General features: G+C 44.0%; 1 protein-coding gene across 1 annotated transcript in view; it reads right to left on the bottom strand.

Annotated features, from left to right (window-relative positions):
* The window catches only part of LOC124133941, a 67,987-nt gene that overhangs the window by 34,376 nt on the left and 14,739 nt on the right, over positions 1-18,872 (bottom strand). Inside the window, exons 14-38 of the mRNA XM_048397687.1 lie at positions 18,711-18,825; positions 17,695-17,966; positions 16,228-16,342; positions 15,058-15,257; positions 14,609-14,723; positions 13,808-14,001; positions 13,291-13,405; positions 12,406-12,554; positions 11,405-11,519; positions 10,589-10,797; positions 10,256-10,370; positions 9,495-9,655; positions 8,469-8,583; positions 7,670-7,923; positions 6,934-7,048; positions 6,446-6,594; positions 6,047-6,161; positions 5,175-5,401; positions 4,555-4,669; positions 4,086-4,255; positions 2,888-3,002; positions 2,455-2,681; positions 1,700-1,814; positions 895-1,046; positions 63-177 (exon numbers count right to left, since the gene is read on the bottom strand). Of these exons, the coding sequence (XP_048253644.1) occupies positions 63-177; positions 895-1,046; positions 1,700-1,814; positions 2,455-2,681; positions 2,888-3,002; positions 4,086-4,255; positions 4,555-4,669; positions 5,175-5,401; positions 6,047-6,161; positions 6,446-6,594; positions 6,934-7,048; positions 7,670-7,923; positions 8,469-8,583; positions 9,495-9,655; positions 10,256-10,370; positions 10,589-10,797; positions 11,405-11,519; positions 12,406-12,554; positions 13,291-13,405; positions 13,808-14,001; positions 14,609-14,723; positions 15,058-15,257; positions 16,228-16,342; positions 17,695-17,966; positions 18,711-18,825 (3,859 nt within the window). The remainder of the gene's footprint in view (positions 1-62; positions 178-894; positions 1,047-1,699; positions 1,815-2,454; positions 2,682-2,887; positions 3,003-4,085; positions 4,256-4,554; positions 4,670-5,174; positions 5,402-6,046; positions 6,162-6,445; positions 6,595-6,933; positions 7,049-7,669; positions 7,924-8,468; positions 8,584-9,494; positions 9,656-10,255; positions 10,371-10,588; positions 10,798-11,404; positions 11,520-12,405; positions 12,555-13,290; positions 13,406-13,807; positions 14,002-14,608; positions 14,724-15,057; positions 15,258-16,227; positions 16,343-17,694; positions 17,967-18,710; positions 18,826-18,872) is intronic.

Here is an 18,872-nt window from a genome sequence, read left to right as displayed (position 1 = left end):
ATTTATTGCTGCTTGTACAATACAACAAACATTTGCTGTTTAACAAACTGTCGGTAGCTCACCTGTCATAGCAGTTGTAGAAGTTGGTGTCAGCGTCGTCGCACCTACACTTCCTGTCGCAACCCTCGGTCCACACCTGGTTCTGATTGTAGACCACGCCCTTGTAGACGCAGAATTCTGGGGGAGGGAATACATGGCACTATAGACAGGCAGTCAAGTTTGACAGGAATGTTTGACCTGTGCTTTTCATGATTTGATTTAGAAAGTTGAGGGTACATTTCAGTCATTGCCTCTGCTGTGTTCATCAGTGGTTTCTTTCTAATCCATTTATACTCACACTAATATCTTAAGCCACCCTAGGTTTACCATCTACACTAGTCGAGTCCCCGGGCTTTCGTGTGTGTATCACACTATAGGAGCCACCCTGGGTCTACCATCTACACTAGTCGAGTCCCCGGGCTTCCGTGTGTGTATCACACTATAGGAGCCACCCTGGGTCTACCATCTACACTAGTCGAGTCCCCGGGCTTCCGTGAGTGTATCACACTATAGGAGCCACCCTGGGTCTACCATCTACACTAGTCGAGTCCCCGGGCTTCCGTGTGTGTATCACACTATAGGAGCCACCCTGGGTCTACCATCTACACTAGTCGAGTCCCCGGGCTTCCGTGTGTGTATCACACTATAGGAGCCACCCTGGGTCTACCATCTACTCTAGTTGAGGGGGTTCCGTGTGTCGCTATATGATTACACCTATATGATTACCACAAAAGCCAAACTAAACCAACCCCACCCACCCCATCCGGTTTCTGCTGTCTGGATTGGTGTATCCCCTGGAAGTTTTGTGAAACTAGGACACTATAACCAACAAGTGATGAAACACAGGACACTCACTCGGCGTGGGCACTGGCGTCCCATTGGGCAGAGGGCTGACGTTGGGGTTTATTGTGGGCTTGGAGAAGTCACAGGCTAGCTTGTGGCAGCAGATGTCGGTGAGATCCCTCTGCAGGGTGCACTGGGGTGGCACGAAGGGGTAGGAGGCGCACCTGTGGGAAACAAGTCATTACCCCTTAGATAACACATCACGGTAACAGTTCCATGTTAACTTCAAACAGGTACATAAGTGATGGAGAAAACGAATGTATACACCCATGTTTGATGATGGCTAAAGATTATACAAACAATAAATGTTTATTCGATGGTGATGTATTTGACATGGGTATCATAGTTGTGTTTCGGACCTAAAGTTTGCAGTTTTTCAGCGACTTTTTTCCAGCCTAGTAACGTTTTGATAACTTTTGTAATTCTTTTGTCAAATCCAATTTGAAAGTGTATACTTTTTTTGCCCAGCAGTTTAATTTACGGAGTTAGTATATATTTCAATTATCATGCGATATGCCAGAGGTGAGGCACGGGCTACCAGACCATGGATGCCCGTGCCTGTAAGAACAACGATAGTGGATTAAGTGGTAAAGGGTTCGCAGTTGCAATTATTTTACTACTTGAGTAAAAGCTGAAGCTGATATATAGACGTTTATCTTAGACGTTTACAACTTCGTTAGACCCACGACCACAGTAAGTGTGCAGACAGATCATGGTATTTGAGATTCGAACCCAAGACCCAAGTATTCTTTGCATTTTTTTAAAGTTCAAGGACATGATATATTAACAAACTGAACACTTATTCATTCTGCCTCACCTCTCATCACACTTGTATTTGCCTGTGGTTTCGTCCTCACATATACAGTTGTACTTGCAGCCATCTTGCCACCTCTCTCCCTGGCGGTAGTCTCGTCCCTTGTATACACAGGAGTCTGCAACAGAGGCTGTCAGTCAGTCGGGGTTCTGGCTGGCAGGGCAATACTCCAGCAATATCAATGAATCTTTTAATAAGATCCGCCAATGGGACTAATTGTCTACTCTACAAACACAGGCTTTACCGAGTCTAAATGATGTTGTGATTTATGTTATTAATGTGGGTGGGTAAGTGAGTTAGATTAAACGCCGCTTTATACTGTATTTCAGTCCCATCAGTTAGATGAAAATCCCGAAGTGATGAAACCCATGAACACCCGTGCGGTGATGCATATGTTTACACAAAAGAAACGCGAACAGTAGAAACATATAGAGAAATATGTACGTTAAGAAAAGATGTTTCCAATCTGTACCACTTAATGACAAAAGTAACAATCACAATAGACTGCACGTGATTTCAAATCTTACACGGGAGACAAATGGTGCATTTCGAGTCATCGGACTATGACGTCACATATGATGATTTCATGAGCGTCGATTTACCCAACATACCAGTATGTTCGTCGAACCAATCTAATATCTCTTGAACATGAGTAATTCTTCGTATATTAACCAACATAGGATGGTATTCGCGTTTCTTTTGTCGGTGAGTATACATTTAAATGAAATGTTGACATCGTGTGTATCGTGGTATCTTACGTCGTGGAGGTGGCGTCTGTCCGCCAGGTCCTGGGGTCGGTGTTGGAGCGACTCCCGTCACGACGCCAGTGGGAATGTTGGCAGGTGTGGGAGATACGCCTGGCCCTGGGGTAAGGTAGCCATTAGGCCCGGGGGTAGGGAGACACTGTGGAACTTGACAACATTGAGGGTCCTTGGGGTCTGCTACCAAACGGCACTGTGGGGGCACCTTTCCGAAACTTGCACACCTGGGAATTAAGATGAAAATCATAAAACCTTTCCTTTTGGAAAAAAAAATACTTGCAAGACACGCATATTTCTTCAAAGCAAGAACAATAATAATGATATCCGAATGACAGTATGAATGGCATACAATTATATTGTTTATGCTATATGAACGTAACGTTGCCTAAGACACTTTTAGATTTTTCACCAGTAACACCAGTAACCCTACCTGGAGCTGCATCTGTAGTAGTTGGTCTTGGCGTCCTCACACACACACTTCTTGTCACACCCGTCATACCACTCCTGGCCCTCGAAATACTGCTGATTCTTGTATACACAAGATGCTATTGTAAAAGAACAACATGCTGATAAATATAATGTAGGAACTCTCTCCTTGTGATCATGTTCGAGAGGGCGGTCGGGGAGCCTAGTGGTTAAAGCGTTCGCTCGTCACGCCGAAGACCCGGGTTCGAATCCCGACATGGGTACAATGTGTGAAGCCCATTTCTGGTGTCCCCCGCCGTGATATTGCTGGAATATTGCTAAAAGCGGCGTAAATCCAAACTCACTCACTCACTCACTCATGTTCGAGAATAAGTCATGTAGGTCTGGTTACTTGGTTCATGCATGTCATCGATCCCAATTGCGTCGATCGATGCTCATGACATTGATCACTGGATTGTCTGGTTCAGACTCGATTATTTACAGACCGCCGTCATATAGCTGGAATATTGCTGAGTGCGGCGTAAAACAACAGACCAACCAACCAATCAATGAAAGTAATATTCCCTGGTGAAACAGATATAGTAATGTTATGTTACACAAGCTGCTAGGGTATATACCCATAAAATAGTATTTCCTTTTCTCATTTGTAGCGAGATATCATTTTATCACATCGTCAATACATCACGGGTCTGAATATACTAAATTCCCCCATCGCCATTGAATACATAGGGCCGTTTTACAGTGTATTCGTTGAAGTTAACCAATCAACCCACGGCCTGGTTCCAGCGAGAGGGAAACTAGCGAGTGTTTTGACCAATGAGTAAACATCCCACAAACGGCTATATGTCTCGTGAGACGTTTGCAACAGCCTTATGACCATCAACGCAACACATTGTTCCAATATCAGACAACAGCACACAGACAGAGTAGGGCTGGACAGTCTTCGAGATAATTTCATTATTTGACTTAAAATAAGCATGCGTCACCAAACCATCACATATCGGCCTATACTTTCACGGGTGACTGAGTAATCAAGTGAAGTATACAATGTATATATATCAGGGTATATTCGGTATATTCACGGTTTGGTGACAACTAGCGATAACTACTGTGATTAAAATCATGCTCACAGTTCGATCAAGGGTAATAAGTACAGTTGTAAGGTTGCACGATGGCTGTGTATGTTGATCAATGATACTTACGCAGAGGAAGAGGAGTGTTGATGTTGGTGTTGGGGGTGGGACTGACCCCAGGGACGGGGGGTGATGTCTGGAGCGACAATGGGTTTTGGCAACTTGGCTTCTTGCAGCAGGGTTCTGTCGGGTCGACAACCAGTGTACAGTATGCAGGGATGTTTGAATACGGGGCACACCTAGGATGGAAGTTGTCAAATGTTTTCATGGCAGCATCAAGGCATATGTTTTTTTCTGTATATGTATCAAGTAGAGAGAGAGAGAGAGAGAGAGAGAGAGAGAGAGAGAGAGAGAGAGAGAGAGAGCTGTGCTCTTGGCCTTTCGATTGCTGTAGATCTATAATTTGAGCTATTTTGAGTTTTTCTCTGGTTCTCTGGATTTATAATTTGAGATATCGTGTGTTTTTCTCTTTATTTATAACTTGAGATATCGTGTGTTTTTCTCTTTATATATAATTTGAGATATCGAGTTGACGTACTTCTGGACGCAGGTATATCTGCCAGTCTTCTCGTCATCACAGACACAGGAGTACTGACAGCCGTCATCCCACTTCTGACCGGTCTTGTAGTTGATGTTGTTGTAAGTACAGAACGCTGGCAAGACAAAACATAGTGTGGCGAGTTATGTACATGTATATGCTGGAAAAATAACATGTAATACAACATATCCACACTTGCTTTACTGTATTCGAGATAAGCTTCCTGGCTGCCAAGTTGTATTAGGCGGATGACTCACTGCATACAGTTCGGTACCTTAACGGTGCCAGATAACCTGGTGTGATACACTGGTAGCGATCCTAGTGACTATGGACCCATAGGATACAACGTTCTCGTGGCTGTCACCAAACAGCTTAGGTCTACAATATGACCCAGGGTTCTAATTCGCCACAATTCGCTGTGTAGAGTAGCTTGTTCCCTAATCCCATGATTGTGGGTTCGAATCCCAGTTGTCAGCACCATACTCGTGGGGTTCACCAAAGTGGTTCATTGTGTCAGGCTTTCCTCCCGCATTAAACTGACACGCCGTGATATAACTGGAACACTGTTAAAAGCGCCGTTAAACGCAACTCACACACACACAGTGACGTTCACAACTTACATGAATTTGTTGGGTTGTTGGTGTTGGGTTTGTTGACGGTCTGGCCGTGGATCGTTCCGGGGACAGCTGTGGGTACGGGGTAGGGGAAGGGAGTGGGATTCTGCCCCGGGTTGATTCCTGGCTGAGGGGTAGGGGGCAGGACCGGTTGGCAGGAGGGCACCTTGCAGCACACATCCTTGGGGTCAGCGATCAAAGAGCATCCTGGTTGCACCTGGAAGCTGGCGCACCTGTAAAACAACACGACTCATGCAGTTTGTATGTTGAAACTCCACTACACTGCCTCAAATTGGAGTTGACAGAAACTCTTGAAGTATTACTATTGACAACAACAGCCAAGTGGGTTTGTCGCTCTGTGTGGCTTACAGATGTTACAAGTAATATGGTTCATGACATTAATGTCTTGTTGAAAAATGTCCTTTGTCGACAGGAAAACCACATATAATTAATATAAAGACATAAACAGAGTGTAATATTAATATTGTTTTTAAAGCATGTTTGCAGGATAATAATTTATACACACGTTTAATTACTCGCGAAAAATGTATCAGACAAATCGTTTCAAATATCTGAGTGTTGGTTTGTTGAGCTGGGTTTAACGCCGCTTTGAACAATGTTTCAGTCATTTCACGACTATGTCAAACGGAGAGCTTGATGTTGGAAGAAAACCGGAAGTGATGCAGGTCTTAGACGTTTACAACTTTGGTGACACTCACGAGCACGGAAATGGTGCTGACAAACCTAGAAACATGATCTGGACGAACCGAGATTCGAACCCATAATCAAAGGTTTCTAGCAGGCCCAAGGGCCGACTGGGCTGACTACGTCATCGGAGTGTATGGAGTGCGCAGACCAGGATAATATATATAACCCACCTCTCGTCACATCTGTACACTCCAGTCTTAGCATCCTCGCACCTACACGCGAGATCACAGCCGTCATTCCACGTGGCACCCTGCTTGAAGGGGGTGCCATTGTACACACAGAAATCTGCAACAATACAATTACAAGCGCCATGATTAATTAATGGAGATAACAGTTTTATTTCCATTATGAGAAACAAAGAAACTAAGAAACTTAATTCAGTGTCCATGTACTTGTGATACAAATGATGTCAGGTACTTCCCCAATATATGTATGCATGTTTTAAAAAAGTGAACTTCATTCCATATATACTGCTCTTTCTCTTCTTTCTAAGGAAGCAATTTTACAGGGATTAAACTACCATAATTTGGATGAAATGGATAAAACCTGAAAGTTAATGGTTAGTCTACCTTTCTGAGTTGGTGGAGTAGGGGGGACACCAGTCCCTGTGGCCTGACCGGAAGTAGCTGAGAAGTCACAGTATGGTTTCTGGCAGCACGGGTTATAGATGTCTCTGACAAGGTGGCACTGGGCCGGGATCTGGGCGTACCGGGGACACCTACACATACAGCGTGTGTACATACGTGAGTGAGTCAGTGATATGTTTTTAACAGCGTGTTTCAGTAACAATTTCAACTTGATTTGGGAGGACAGCCCGAATCTATACAAGTGTTAGAACTTTACCACTTCCGTGTAACTCACGACCACGGTGCGGACCAACCTAGTAACACAATCTGGACGATTGGAACCCACATCAATTATGTCGATTTAAACGACTGGGACTATGAGATATTATAGAAGAGTCTTTCCAAAACACACACATGATCTGTGATAATTTTTTATTTATTTTTCTAATGAGAAAAGGAGGGATTGGTCGTAAAAACGTTAATTTACTTACTGTTCGGTACACTTGTACTTGCCGGTGTGGGCATCCAGACATTCACAGTTGTAGACGCAGCCATCTTGCCACTTTTGTCCCTGGGCGTACTGCTTGCCCTTGTATACACACACATCTGACGAAGGAGAGCACATGTGTTATTTCATCTTTTCATGATAAGTCAATGACTGTATCGTCAAAAACCCAAAATATAAAAAACGCATAATATTATATAAAATATTCCTCTAGGAGCAGATAGCAATACGTGGGATTGTGGAAAGTGCTTTCCTTTGGAGGTGGTGAGGTGAAAGGGAGTTTCACTCTCAGCGACGTATGTGTGTGTAGCTGCTTATACTGGGCCGGCCTTATGCCAGTTTTATAGTGTTAGCGCACTGAGATACCATGACGCATGGATACCTCCCTCATATACATTGTACTGACTCCGAGCCGACCAGTCCTTTTATTCTCGCCGCACAGGGTTAAAACAAGTACTATCTTTTAACGTCTTCTTGGTTGACAATCCAGGGGGTTCGAACCATGGACCTTCTGCTCTCTGGGAAGACGTGATATCCACTAAACCATGGAGGCATGTGTTTCCTTCAGGAAGATGTCCACGCAATTGGGACACTTTGACACTCCCCTCCCTCCAACCCACCAATCCAACTTAGACCCTTTTAGGACGATAATAGTACGGGGGCCTACATACATTCTAATGTGAGCCCCTACTGTAACATATGAGAATGAGGCAAGTCTTTACCTTTAGGTAGAGGTACCATGCCTGGGCCTGGAGTCGGTGATACCCCGGGTCCAAGGGATGGGGCCAGGAGAGGGTTAGGGGTGGGGATGACGCTGCCTCCTGTCACAGTGCCCGGGGGAATGGATGGGAGGACGAAGCCTGTGTTTGAGCCGTTGGTTGGGGTGAAGGAGCAGGTTGGACGCTTGCAGCAGAATGGGTCCTGAGGATCGGCCTCCAGATGGCACCCCTTGGGCAGGTTGTCGTACACTGCACACCTACGTACAGACAAACATGGAGGTGAACTTGACGCAGGTAAAATATCCTAACAAAAACTATATGGGTAGAGGTCATTGGAAGACATAGGGTTATTTTTGTTGAGATATGGTTTGCAATCTCTTCATAAATCACGATGCAACTTTTCTTATATGCAAGTGAATGAATGTGAAATCTTCACGGTCTGGTACCTATAACTATCTTGGTCTTAAACTATCTATATCTAACAAGCCCTTCTTGTGTCTACAGTAGCCATAAGGAAACAAATTATACATGCAGTAGAGTTTGACACACTTACGTTTGCATCTGATTGGAGTCACTTGTGTTTTTAATTTTGCAGTATACCACCAACATATATATCACCAATATATACAACCAATATGACGGCGGGGGACACCAGAAATAGGTTTCACGCATTAAGGGAATCGAACCTATGCATTGGCGTGACGAGCAAATGCTAGGGTCCCCACCTCCTCGCAGCCGACTGGACAAGATTATAACACATATATTTTATTTATGATATAAAGTGTTCGGGTGTTTGTCTCACCTCTTGTTACAGCGGTATATGCCCTGGTCACCGTTCTCGCACTCGCAGGTGTAGTCACAGCCGTCGAACCACTGCTGACCGGTGGCGTAGCTTGTACCCTTGTACACGCACATACCTGGGGATACGGGGATTGATATCAGTGCAAAAAATGACAGCTACCTTCTGAACAGCATATTAATATATTATAATATTTCAAAAGGTTTTATTGTCTGTTATATAGTATCACTATTACGAAATAATATCTGCTAAATAGTATTACTATTATAATTCTAAATAATTCATTTATTATAATGAAATTAAACATATTTGTAGATCTTATTTAAATGAAAAAAGCACACATCTTGGGCCATCACACGGTCAGGTGTCAATGTGTATCGTTAGCACTCGATGTAGCATTACTAATTAATGCATCGTAAGTTCTCTAGGCACTTATAGCCGCACTGGCATCGGACTGTTTTAAGATTTTTCTCAACCTTTCGTCAATCAATTAACACGTAGTGAATCGCCAATCGTCAATGTTTCGCCAGATCATACATCTTGGGTTCCGAATCCAACTTCTAAAATCGTGGTAACACGAACCATAACTATATATATATAAAGCTTCAATGTATTGAGAAGGGACCGGTGGCCCAGTCGTCAAAGTAGTCGAAACTCGCTTTGCAGATTTGCGTCCCTTAGGGACACCAGAAACCTATGATCGTGGTTTCGAACCCCGAATTGCCCTGATTAGGTTCTAGGTTTGTCAGCACCATAACCGTTCTCGTCGGTTTCATCTAAATGATACACGTCCGAGACCTGCATCACTTCGGGCTTTCCACCCACATAACGCAGACACGTTTCTGATAACTTGAATACGGCTCAAAACAGCGTTAAAGCCAACTTTCGTTTGTCCTCAAAATACTACAATTCGTCAATATAACGTTTATCCTTAATGTGTAGTTTGTCCCCAATGTACTATCAGTCCTAATGTACAATGTATCACCATGTTTTTTTTATCAACCGGAAGTAAAGACCTTGAAGTCTGACCTTTAGGTTTGGGCGTGACACCTGGAGCGGGTGTGAACTGACCATGTCCAGTCAAGCCACCGCTGTGGCCGCTGAAGTCGCACACGGGCACCTGACAGCAGGGGTCACTTGGATCCTTCATCAGATTACACTGGGGAGGCAACCCAGCGAATCGGGGACACCTGAAATACCATGTCACAGGCTTGTCACATGCTTAACCCCTTACTTCATCAGGATAAGAGCTAGTTACAAGACACATGAGAACATATCGGATGGAGAATTGCAAACACAGTTGAAAACTATGGGAGCCACTGTACGTTTCACAGCGAATGAACTTTCTTCCTCGACTGCTCGTTTTTTGAGTGAGTGAGCATGGTTGTACGCCGCTTTCAGCCATATTCGGCAAGAGACACCAGAATGTGGTTACACACATTTTACCCACGTTGGGAACGAACCCGGACTTCGACGTGACGAGTGAACGCTTTAAGTACAAAGCTACCGCACCATCCCAACAGGATTTAGGGTACAAGGAGTGGTCAGAAGGCTTTCAGAAACTCCACCTGCGCCATAAATGCAGCCCTGTTTAGTGAGTGAGTGAGTATGGTTTTACGCCGCTTTTAGCAATATTCCAGCAATATCACGGCAGGGGACACCAGAAATGGGCTTCACACATTGTACCCATGTCGGGAATCGAACACGGGTCTTCGGCGTGACGAGCGAACGCTTTAACCACTGGGCTACCCGACCGCCCCGCAGCCCTGTTTAAACGTCCACATACTAACCTCTCAGTGCACTTGTACTTGCCAGTCTGATCATCCAGACATTCACAGTTATAGCTGCAGCCATCTACCCACGTCTGACCTTTGTGGTACTGCTGACCTTTGTATGTACATACCGCTGAAAAATAAGGTCTGTAATCACGTTTTTGTTCGCCGGCAAAAAGGCTGACTTTAGGTACAATTTCAATTAAACAATTTTAAACAATGTCAAGACAACGCTTTTTGGAATTACAAAAAAACAATTGGCTACTCTTAGCGACGTCAGTAAGCGAAAACAGTGATCCTAGGACCCGATCGCTTTGTTTATGCTAGATCCATTGGTAGTGGGTTACTCACAGACGGGTATGGGGGTCTGCCCAGGCTTTGGGGTGGGAACCTGACCGGTGATGATGGCAGGAGCCAGGGTGGGAATGTTGCTCGGGTTGCCTGAACCAGTAGTAGACCCTGACGTCGACACGAAGTGGCACTGTGGTTTCTGACAGCAGGGGTCAGCGGGGTCAGTGACCATTTGACACTGGGATGGGATGGAACCGAACTTCGGACATCTTGAAAGTCATGGAAAGAAATACATTTATTACCAATTTATATGTTTTACCCTTTTACGAGTGAAATTTACCCCGCTTTTAGCAAAAAGCCAGCAATCTCAGCGAATACCAGAAATGGACTTTACAAATTGTACCTACATTGTATGTGGGGAAGCGAACCAAGGTTTTCGGCGTGAATAACGAACCCTTTCACCACAAGGCTATCTTCCATCCCTGATATGTTTAAGATTCATGGAGATTAATATCATCATTAATGGTACCAAATACAATCATTATTTCAGATATCACAACGAGGAAGACCTTATAAACGATGGTCATCACACAGTTCTGCCTGTGAAACGACCAATCTGGGTGTATCTGGGTGATACGTGGTCTTTACGGGTGAGTGAGTATGGTTTTACGCCGCTTTGGACATTATTCCAGCACTATCAGAAATGGGCTTCATACATTGTACACATGCAGGGAAACGACCCCAGATCTTCGGCTTGACGAGCGAACGCTTTAACCACTAGCTACCCTAACGCCCCTATACAGGTCAAAACCAAGGCGTCATGTAATGGTATTAAACATACTACACATGATGAGAAAGAGGCAAGGTAAAGTTCACCTGTCGTCACAGACGTAGAGTCCCTTCACAGCGTCTTCGCAGCGGCAGGACTTGCTACAGCCGTCCTTCCATGTCTGGCCCTGGTAGTACTTGGCAGTGATGTAGGTACAGGTGGCTACAACACAGGGACAACACTACACCCACTGTCACACAACAAAACAAGAAGTCTTTCGGGTTCTCTTCATCAAGCATAGTATACAATTTACGTTGTGTACACGTTATACCGTACAACCCGATAACTTCTGCATGCAAACGTCACTTTAGTGTGTCGGTTTTAAACTTGCTCAGATAGTATGAATGGACAACTTTATTATAATTACAGCCACGTATAGGTGGGGAGACTTACACCGTTATCAAACAAGAGACACGAGACATCAAACGTCTTAACAATTGTAATAACGCAGTTACTCATCCACGCTATCAGTCATACATAGTGTGTAATGGCCACGTAAATACAGGTTGTGTACTTGTTGTGAGTGAGGATGACTTCAACCCGCTATTAAGCAACATGTCAACAACAAAAATGGCGCCCCTGAATGGACCTCACACACAGGACCCATGTTTTGGGTCTGACAAGCGAATACTGTATATCTTATAGTTAGTTTATAGGGTAAATATGTGCAACTATGTAACGGGGACACAGGTGACCAAGTTTTTTTAAGGCGCCACAATTGATTGTACAGAGTTGTCTTCTTTCACAAGGGGGCACGGCGGCCAAGTCGTCTGAGGCGCCCTGATTCGCTGTGCAGAATTGCATCCCTTGGGCATGCCAGAAACCTATGATTGTGGGTTCGAATCCCGGTTCGCCCCGATTACGTTTCTAGGTTTTTCAGCACCATACCGTGCTCGTCGGTTTCACCAAAGTGATAAACGTCTGAAACCTGCATCACTTCGGGCTTTATTTCCACATCAAGGTGTCACGCCGTCAGATCAGTGTAGTGTTAAAAAACGCGTGAAAACCAAACACTCACGCTCACTATGTTAACAACATGTATACATACGCTGTGGTCCGGGGGAGGGAGTGACGTGGCCAGCGCCGCTGATTCCTCCAGAGGTACCCTGGAAGTTACAGTCGGGGACCTGGCAGCAAGGGTTGGAGAAGTCGGTCACAAGCCGGCACTGTTGGGGAAGGCTGGCATAACGAGGGCACCTGTATCGGGGAATGAAGATTTGTGAAAATAACAGTTAATTCATGTCTTCGATCTTCCTTCAATCGAGCTGTCAACTGAAAACGTCATACGTAATGTCCCTATCATAATCCTTATTCGCTCTCCTCATATTTCGAATAACGGATTTCACGATGTACAACTGTGGGTTCATTAAATTTCGAATTGACGGAGTGTAGCCGAATGTGTTCACTGCTGTGTCACATAACACTTGGAGGCACCAAAACATCAAGCATTAATTCACAATTTCCTAAAAGTTTCCCAAATATTCTGAAAACTTTCAAAGTCAAAACACCGGCTTAGGTTACACAATAAACAGTAAAACTGGTTCGTACTGAATGGCAACCAGTTACTGTGGGATCAAGTCACCACAACTTCATTTAGAGTGAGTGAGTGAGTATAGTTATATGCCGCTTTTAGCAATATTCCAGCAATATCACGGCGGGGGACACCAGAAATGGGCTTCATACATTGTACTCATGTCGAACGCTTTAAATACTAGGCTACGTGACCGCCTGTACTTCATTTAGAAGCTTAAATGTAAAATTATTTTACGCTGCTTCAACAGAAGTCTACCAACATCATGCCATGTGAACGCCAAGAACAGACTTCCAATAGTGTTGGAATGGAACCCGGAGTCCGCATAGCTGGCGAACACTTTACCCACTAGGCTACTCCACCTCCCTCTCTCATACCAAGCGGAACTTGAGTTGTACGTACATGTCCGTGCATCTGTAGCTGCCTTTGTCTGCGTCTTCACACTCACAGGTGTACTGACAGCCATCTGTCCACTTCTGGCCCTGGTTGTACTTCTTCGTCTTGTACAAACAGTACCCTGTAAAAACCAAACTTGAAGTTGTCATTTTCAACAGGGATAACCCACAAAACAACAATTAGTCATGTTAGTACTTGTCATCTTGTACAGAAACAACCAACAAAACAACAAATAGTCATGTTGGTACTCGTCATCTTGTACAGAAACAAACAACAAAACAACACATTGTCATGTTGGTACTCGTCATCTTGTATAGAAACAACCAACACACTTTTTACCAGGTGTTTTATGTATTTCTCCCTGACGCACTAGAACGTTTGTACCGATAGTTGCTACCGTTGAACACCTGGTGTCATCACTGATTTTCAGTGATCCATTCGTATAATGTTGACCACTATTTTACCTTTTACGCCGAATAAAATCTGTTTCGTCAGACTATAAATACTGACGCCTTATACTTACCTATCTTGGTGTGTTCTCCTGGGTTCTGCCCATTGCCAGTGATCTGCCCCGGGGGGATGGTTGCGGGGGCGCCTGTCCCTGAGACGGAACCTGACGTGGAGTTGAAGTCACAGTGAGGGACGGTGCAGCAGGTCGGATCTATGGGGTCGGGCAGCTGCGTGCACCCCTTGGGTACGTTGTAGTACAGTGGGCATCTGAAGGACAACATGCCTGGTGAGCAACTGTCGCTATGTATTCCTACACGTCTCTTGTAGACTGGTGATATATGGAGTCCAGTGGACTGTGATAACATTTGCCTTATATCTTACACATATCCAATATCAAGTTACATATCATTATCAAAGACGGTGGACTGTGTTTCCGTGTTCGTTTTGTGTGGTTCTTAACTACGTTGCAAGTACGCGTGTAACTGATACATATTATACAACTGATTTATTACACAGTTAAGCTTAGGTACTCAAATAAATAATTTTGCCAAAAGTTTTACAAAAAAAACATACTTTTCGCTGGTTCTCCTTTCAAAGAAAAATTATTTTTTTCTAGACTCATTTCTAACAAAAATCCAAGACCCCAGAATATTAAATAGTCGGTCTAATACCATAGTAGTTAAGGCGGTTATACAGTGAAACCTCGTTAATCCAGAGAGCATCCAAGTGAAATGTCAGGCCTGATAAATGTCTGGATTAATGAATCAGGACTACGAAGTAAAGTCCTTTGTGCATAAGTAGACGTCCCAAGCATGCACCTAGAATGCAGGGTTTTCCAGTATTCTAACTCTGACGTATGAACAGTCCGTCTCACCTGTTGGCACATCTGTAGTATCCTGACTGAGCGTTATCGCAGGAACACTTCATGCTGCAGCCGTCGTACCACTGCTGGCCCTGGGCGTAATTCTGGCCCTTGTACACACAGTACGCTGGACGGGACAAAACACCGGGTGTTAGGAAATTCCGGCATACTCAACATTACATACACCCACAACGAATTACACACACGATATCGAAACTATGGAATAGTCAAAGGGGCATTCTCGCGTTTGTGAGATCTCGCATTCTGACAAGTTTTACAGATTGAGCTAGTTTCTTAAGGTCGATATAGCGAAAAGGATACATATAGTCAATTCTTTATCATTTGTGTTGGAATTGATGCCCGTCTTTTTCACAATGTATCGTTCTGGCGTTAAAGAGATGGCAAGAGGGTCAAAATTTGTCTGCAACCTCAATATGCAGGCTATTCGCAGCGGGTCTCACCTGGTCTTGGGGTGGTAGGTTGTGCTGTGACCACAGGCTTCATGGTGATATGGGGGGTCGTATACGTCCCTGGGTGACCGGTACCGTAGATCTCTTCGAATTTAGGATTAAATTTGCAAAACGGCACCTGACAACAAGAATCGCTGGGATCCGGAATGAGCCAGCATACATCCTTTGGCAAGTCGTCGTATGTTTTACACCTGCAAGTTAAAAACAATGTATATTAAAGACTTCAATTATTCATGAAATAATGGACCTAACAAGAACCCGGACTAATGGGCGGTAAACATAAACAGAATAACATACATGTGGAATAACGAAGAAACATACACATGGGATATACATATATTACCATTACTAGGATGACGATATATCCATAACATGTACATGACCTACCGACCTAACACATACGTGAAATGACGGACCTTAGATACACATGGAATAACAGAGCTTACATTAACATGGAATAACGGATCTAGGATATAAGACCATAGAATACGAGAACACCGGGTGCTTCATAACTGAATTACAGTGATACATTCATTGAATTTTCAGCGCTATTTGTCCTTTCACGCCCATTTTGGTTCGGCAAATGCACGAGACTGATGTTCTCTGGTGTTGACATTTCATATTTACATACAAGGTAGTAAACGGAACGGATCTTACTGATATATCGAGCGCTAAACGAATCCAATATACATGTTCATACTGGATAGTAGTTTCTAGCATACCTACTGGATAGTGAGTGAGTGAGTGAGTTGGATTTAACGCCGCTTTTAACAGTATTCCGGTTATATCACGGCGTGTTAGCTTAATGTGGGAGGAAAGTCCGAAGTGATGCAGGTCTCAGACGTTTACCACTTCGGTGAAACCCACGAGCACGGGTATGGTGCTGACAAACCTAGAAACATAATTGGGTCAAATCGGGATTCGAACCCAGAATCATAGGTTCCTGGCATGCCCAAGGGACGCAACTCTGCACAGCGAATCGCGGCGCCTTTGGCGACCTGGCCCCCGTTCCCCCTACTGGCATACTCAGTTATTAACGGATTTAAACAAATGGACCATCTCCATGCAGTACCATGATTAGGATATTCCGAGTTTTAGCCGGGTGCGTTTCCATATCCTTGATATCAAATATTATAAATAAAATGTGATAAAGCTAAGTACCTGTCTAAGCATCTCCAGAATCCATCATATGCCCGCTCACACACACACTGATACTTGCAACCATCTTCCCACCTCTCGCTCTGAAGGTAGTGGCGGCCCTTGTACTCACAGAAGCCTGTGGGGACAACGGTTTTCATCAACACTGGTATCTATAACTTTAAGTGATATTTTATAACCTGTTGTATCAATGAGGGTGATATGGATTACAACTCATATATTCTTTCAATACGACAGTTCGGTACACATGCATGTAAATCATTCAATCAAGGCTACGTTTCTGTACAGATGCTTGTGTTCTTTCAATCAAAGCTACGTTTCGGTACATAAACAAGAACATTGTTCAATCAAGGCTGCGTTTCGGAACAGACACTAGTATATTGTTCAATCAAGGCTACGTTTCGGAACAGATGCTTGTTTTCTTTCAATCAAGGCTGCGTTTCGGAACAGACACTAGTATATTGTTCAATCAAGGCTACGTTTCGGAACAGATGCTTGTTTTTCTTTCAATCAAGGCTGCGTTTCGGAACAGACACTAGTATATTGTTCAATCAAGGCTACGTTTCGGTACAGATGCTTGTTTCCTTTCAATCAAGGCTACGTTTCGGTACAGATACTAGTTTATTGTTCAATCAAGGCTACGTTTCGGCACAGATACTAGTGCATTGTTCAATCAAGGCTACGTTTCGGCACAGATACTAGTGCATTGTTCAATCAAGGCTACGTTTCGGTACAGATACTAGTGCATTGTTCAATCAAGGCTACGTTTCGGCACAGATACTAGTGCATTGTTCAACCAAGGCTACGTTTCGGTACAGATACTAGTGCATTGTTCAACCAAGGCTACGTTTCGGTACAGATACTATTGCATTGTTCAATCAAGGCTACGTTTCGGTACAGATACTAGTGCATTGTTCAATCAAGGCTACGTTTCGGTACAGATGCTAGTGCATTGTTCAATCAAGGCTACGTTTCGGCACAGATACTAGTGCATTGTTCAACCAAGGCTACGTTTCGGCACAGATACTAGTGCATTGTTCAATCAAGGCTACGTTTCGGGACAGACGCTAGTAAATCTTTCAATCAAGGCTACGTTTGAATAAGTTCTATTCCACTAGCAAAGCAGTCTTTACTTGCCCACTATGTTGTATCTTTGTTTATTTGCAATTGAATGACCATTTTGTGTTTTTTCTTGAGTCAGTAACAAGCTCAAGCTAAAAATACTGTTCTTACTGTCGAGGAAGGTCTGAGTGAGTGTGATTTCAGCAATATTCAAACATGATCACGGCGTTGCACACCAGCAATTGGTTCACACACTGCACCGATATTGGACATAGAACCCGGACCGTCGGCGTGACGAGCGAACGCTTTAACCACTAGACTAAGCCACCGCAAGACAAAGAAGGCGAGAGGCGTGTTAATGTATATGCGTGATTATAGGGAAAGGATATAACTGAAAGAACAGTGTACCTATGCCTCCGGTCCCTACAGCCCCGACTGGTACGGTTGGTGGGGCTACCGTGCCCCCACTGAAGTTGATCGTTACTTCATTTGTAAAGAACCCAGAAGTAAGGTCAACGATGCTTGGAGGTTTGACTTGGGAGGTGGTTTGTTTCCAAGGTTGGTACACGGGTTTGGGAACATAGCTGATGGATGGGGGGCACTGGGGCACTGTGCAGCACTTGTCGCTGGGGTCAGGGGTCATCTGGCATCCAGCAGGAACTCCGTCGAATTTGGGACATCTGGAACAGGTCATTGAGGTCATTACATGTTACTGTAGAAGATTTGGTTATTTAATCTACCCAGCGTTTGACAGGGATAACGAGATATGTCAATTTACGCTTGACCTATTATGAGAATCAGTTTTATGTATCAAGGAAAGAAAAACAACGACCCTATCAAAAATGGAGTAGTATAGTTGTGGGTAGCGGGTAGGTGCCAATATCATACAGATACAAGAAATGGGTAGAGGAGAAATTATGTCCAGTTTGTATGTTACTTCCTTACCGGCTTAACCTATCATGCTCTTTTCGTTACATAAATACGTTGAGTGAGTATGTTAGCAATATTTCAGCAATATCACGACGGGGGACACCAGAAATGGGTTTCACACATGGTACCCATGTGGGGAATCAAACCCGGGTCTTCAGCGAGACGAGCGAATGCTTAACCACTAGGCTACCCAACATGTAGTGGGCATGTGCATCTTTTCTACATTTAGCTGATCCAGAATCAAAACAAGTACATTTTACTGAGACCGACCAAAACATCTTTCAGACATTATTCTCTCAGCACAATTACTGGTTTCACAGTATGAGACGAGCAACAAGACATCGTTGTAATGGAAACTGTAATTGTTCCTACCATTCACATGTTCACACAGATATAGGAGCACATAATGAATAAAAAAGAAAACAGTAAATAGGGTTCGAATGACTGGATTTATCGCCATTGTGTATCGGGACATAAGTGGTAATCGATAGTACCTTTCTCTGCACGCGTATATTCCCGTTGAGGCGTCGTTGCAGGTACAGACCGTGGCACATTTATCTTCCCACTGCTGGTTCTGGACATACAGCTGACCATTGTAAAGACATCCGGCTGTGAACAGTGAAAAGTCAAGCAGCTGTCGCCAATTGTCACGTGTA

The sequence above is a fragment of the Haliotis rufescens genome, unplaced genomic scaffold (genome assembly GCF_023055435.1).
Source record: "Haliotis rufescens isolate VD_foot unplaced genomic scaffold, xgHalRufe1.0.p SCAF_17, whole genome shotgun sequence".
In the NCBI taxonomy this organism is placed as follows: domain Eukaryota; kingdom Metazoa; phylum Mollusca; class Gastropoda; order Lepetellida; family Haliotidae; genus Haliotis; species Haliotis rufescens.
Note: the sequence above shows the minus strand (reverse complement) of the source record. Positions and strands in the feature narration are given on the sequence as shown.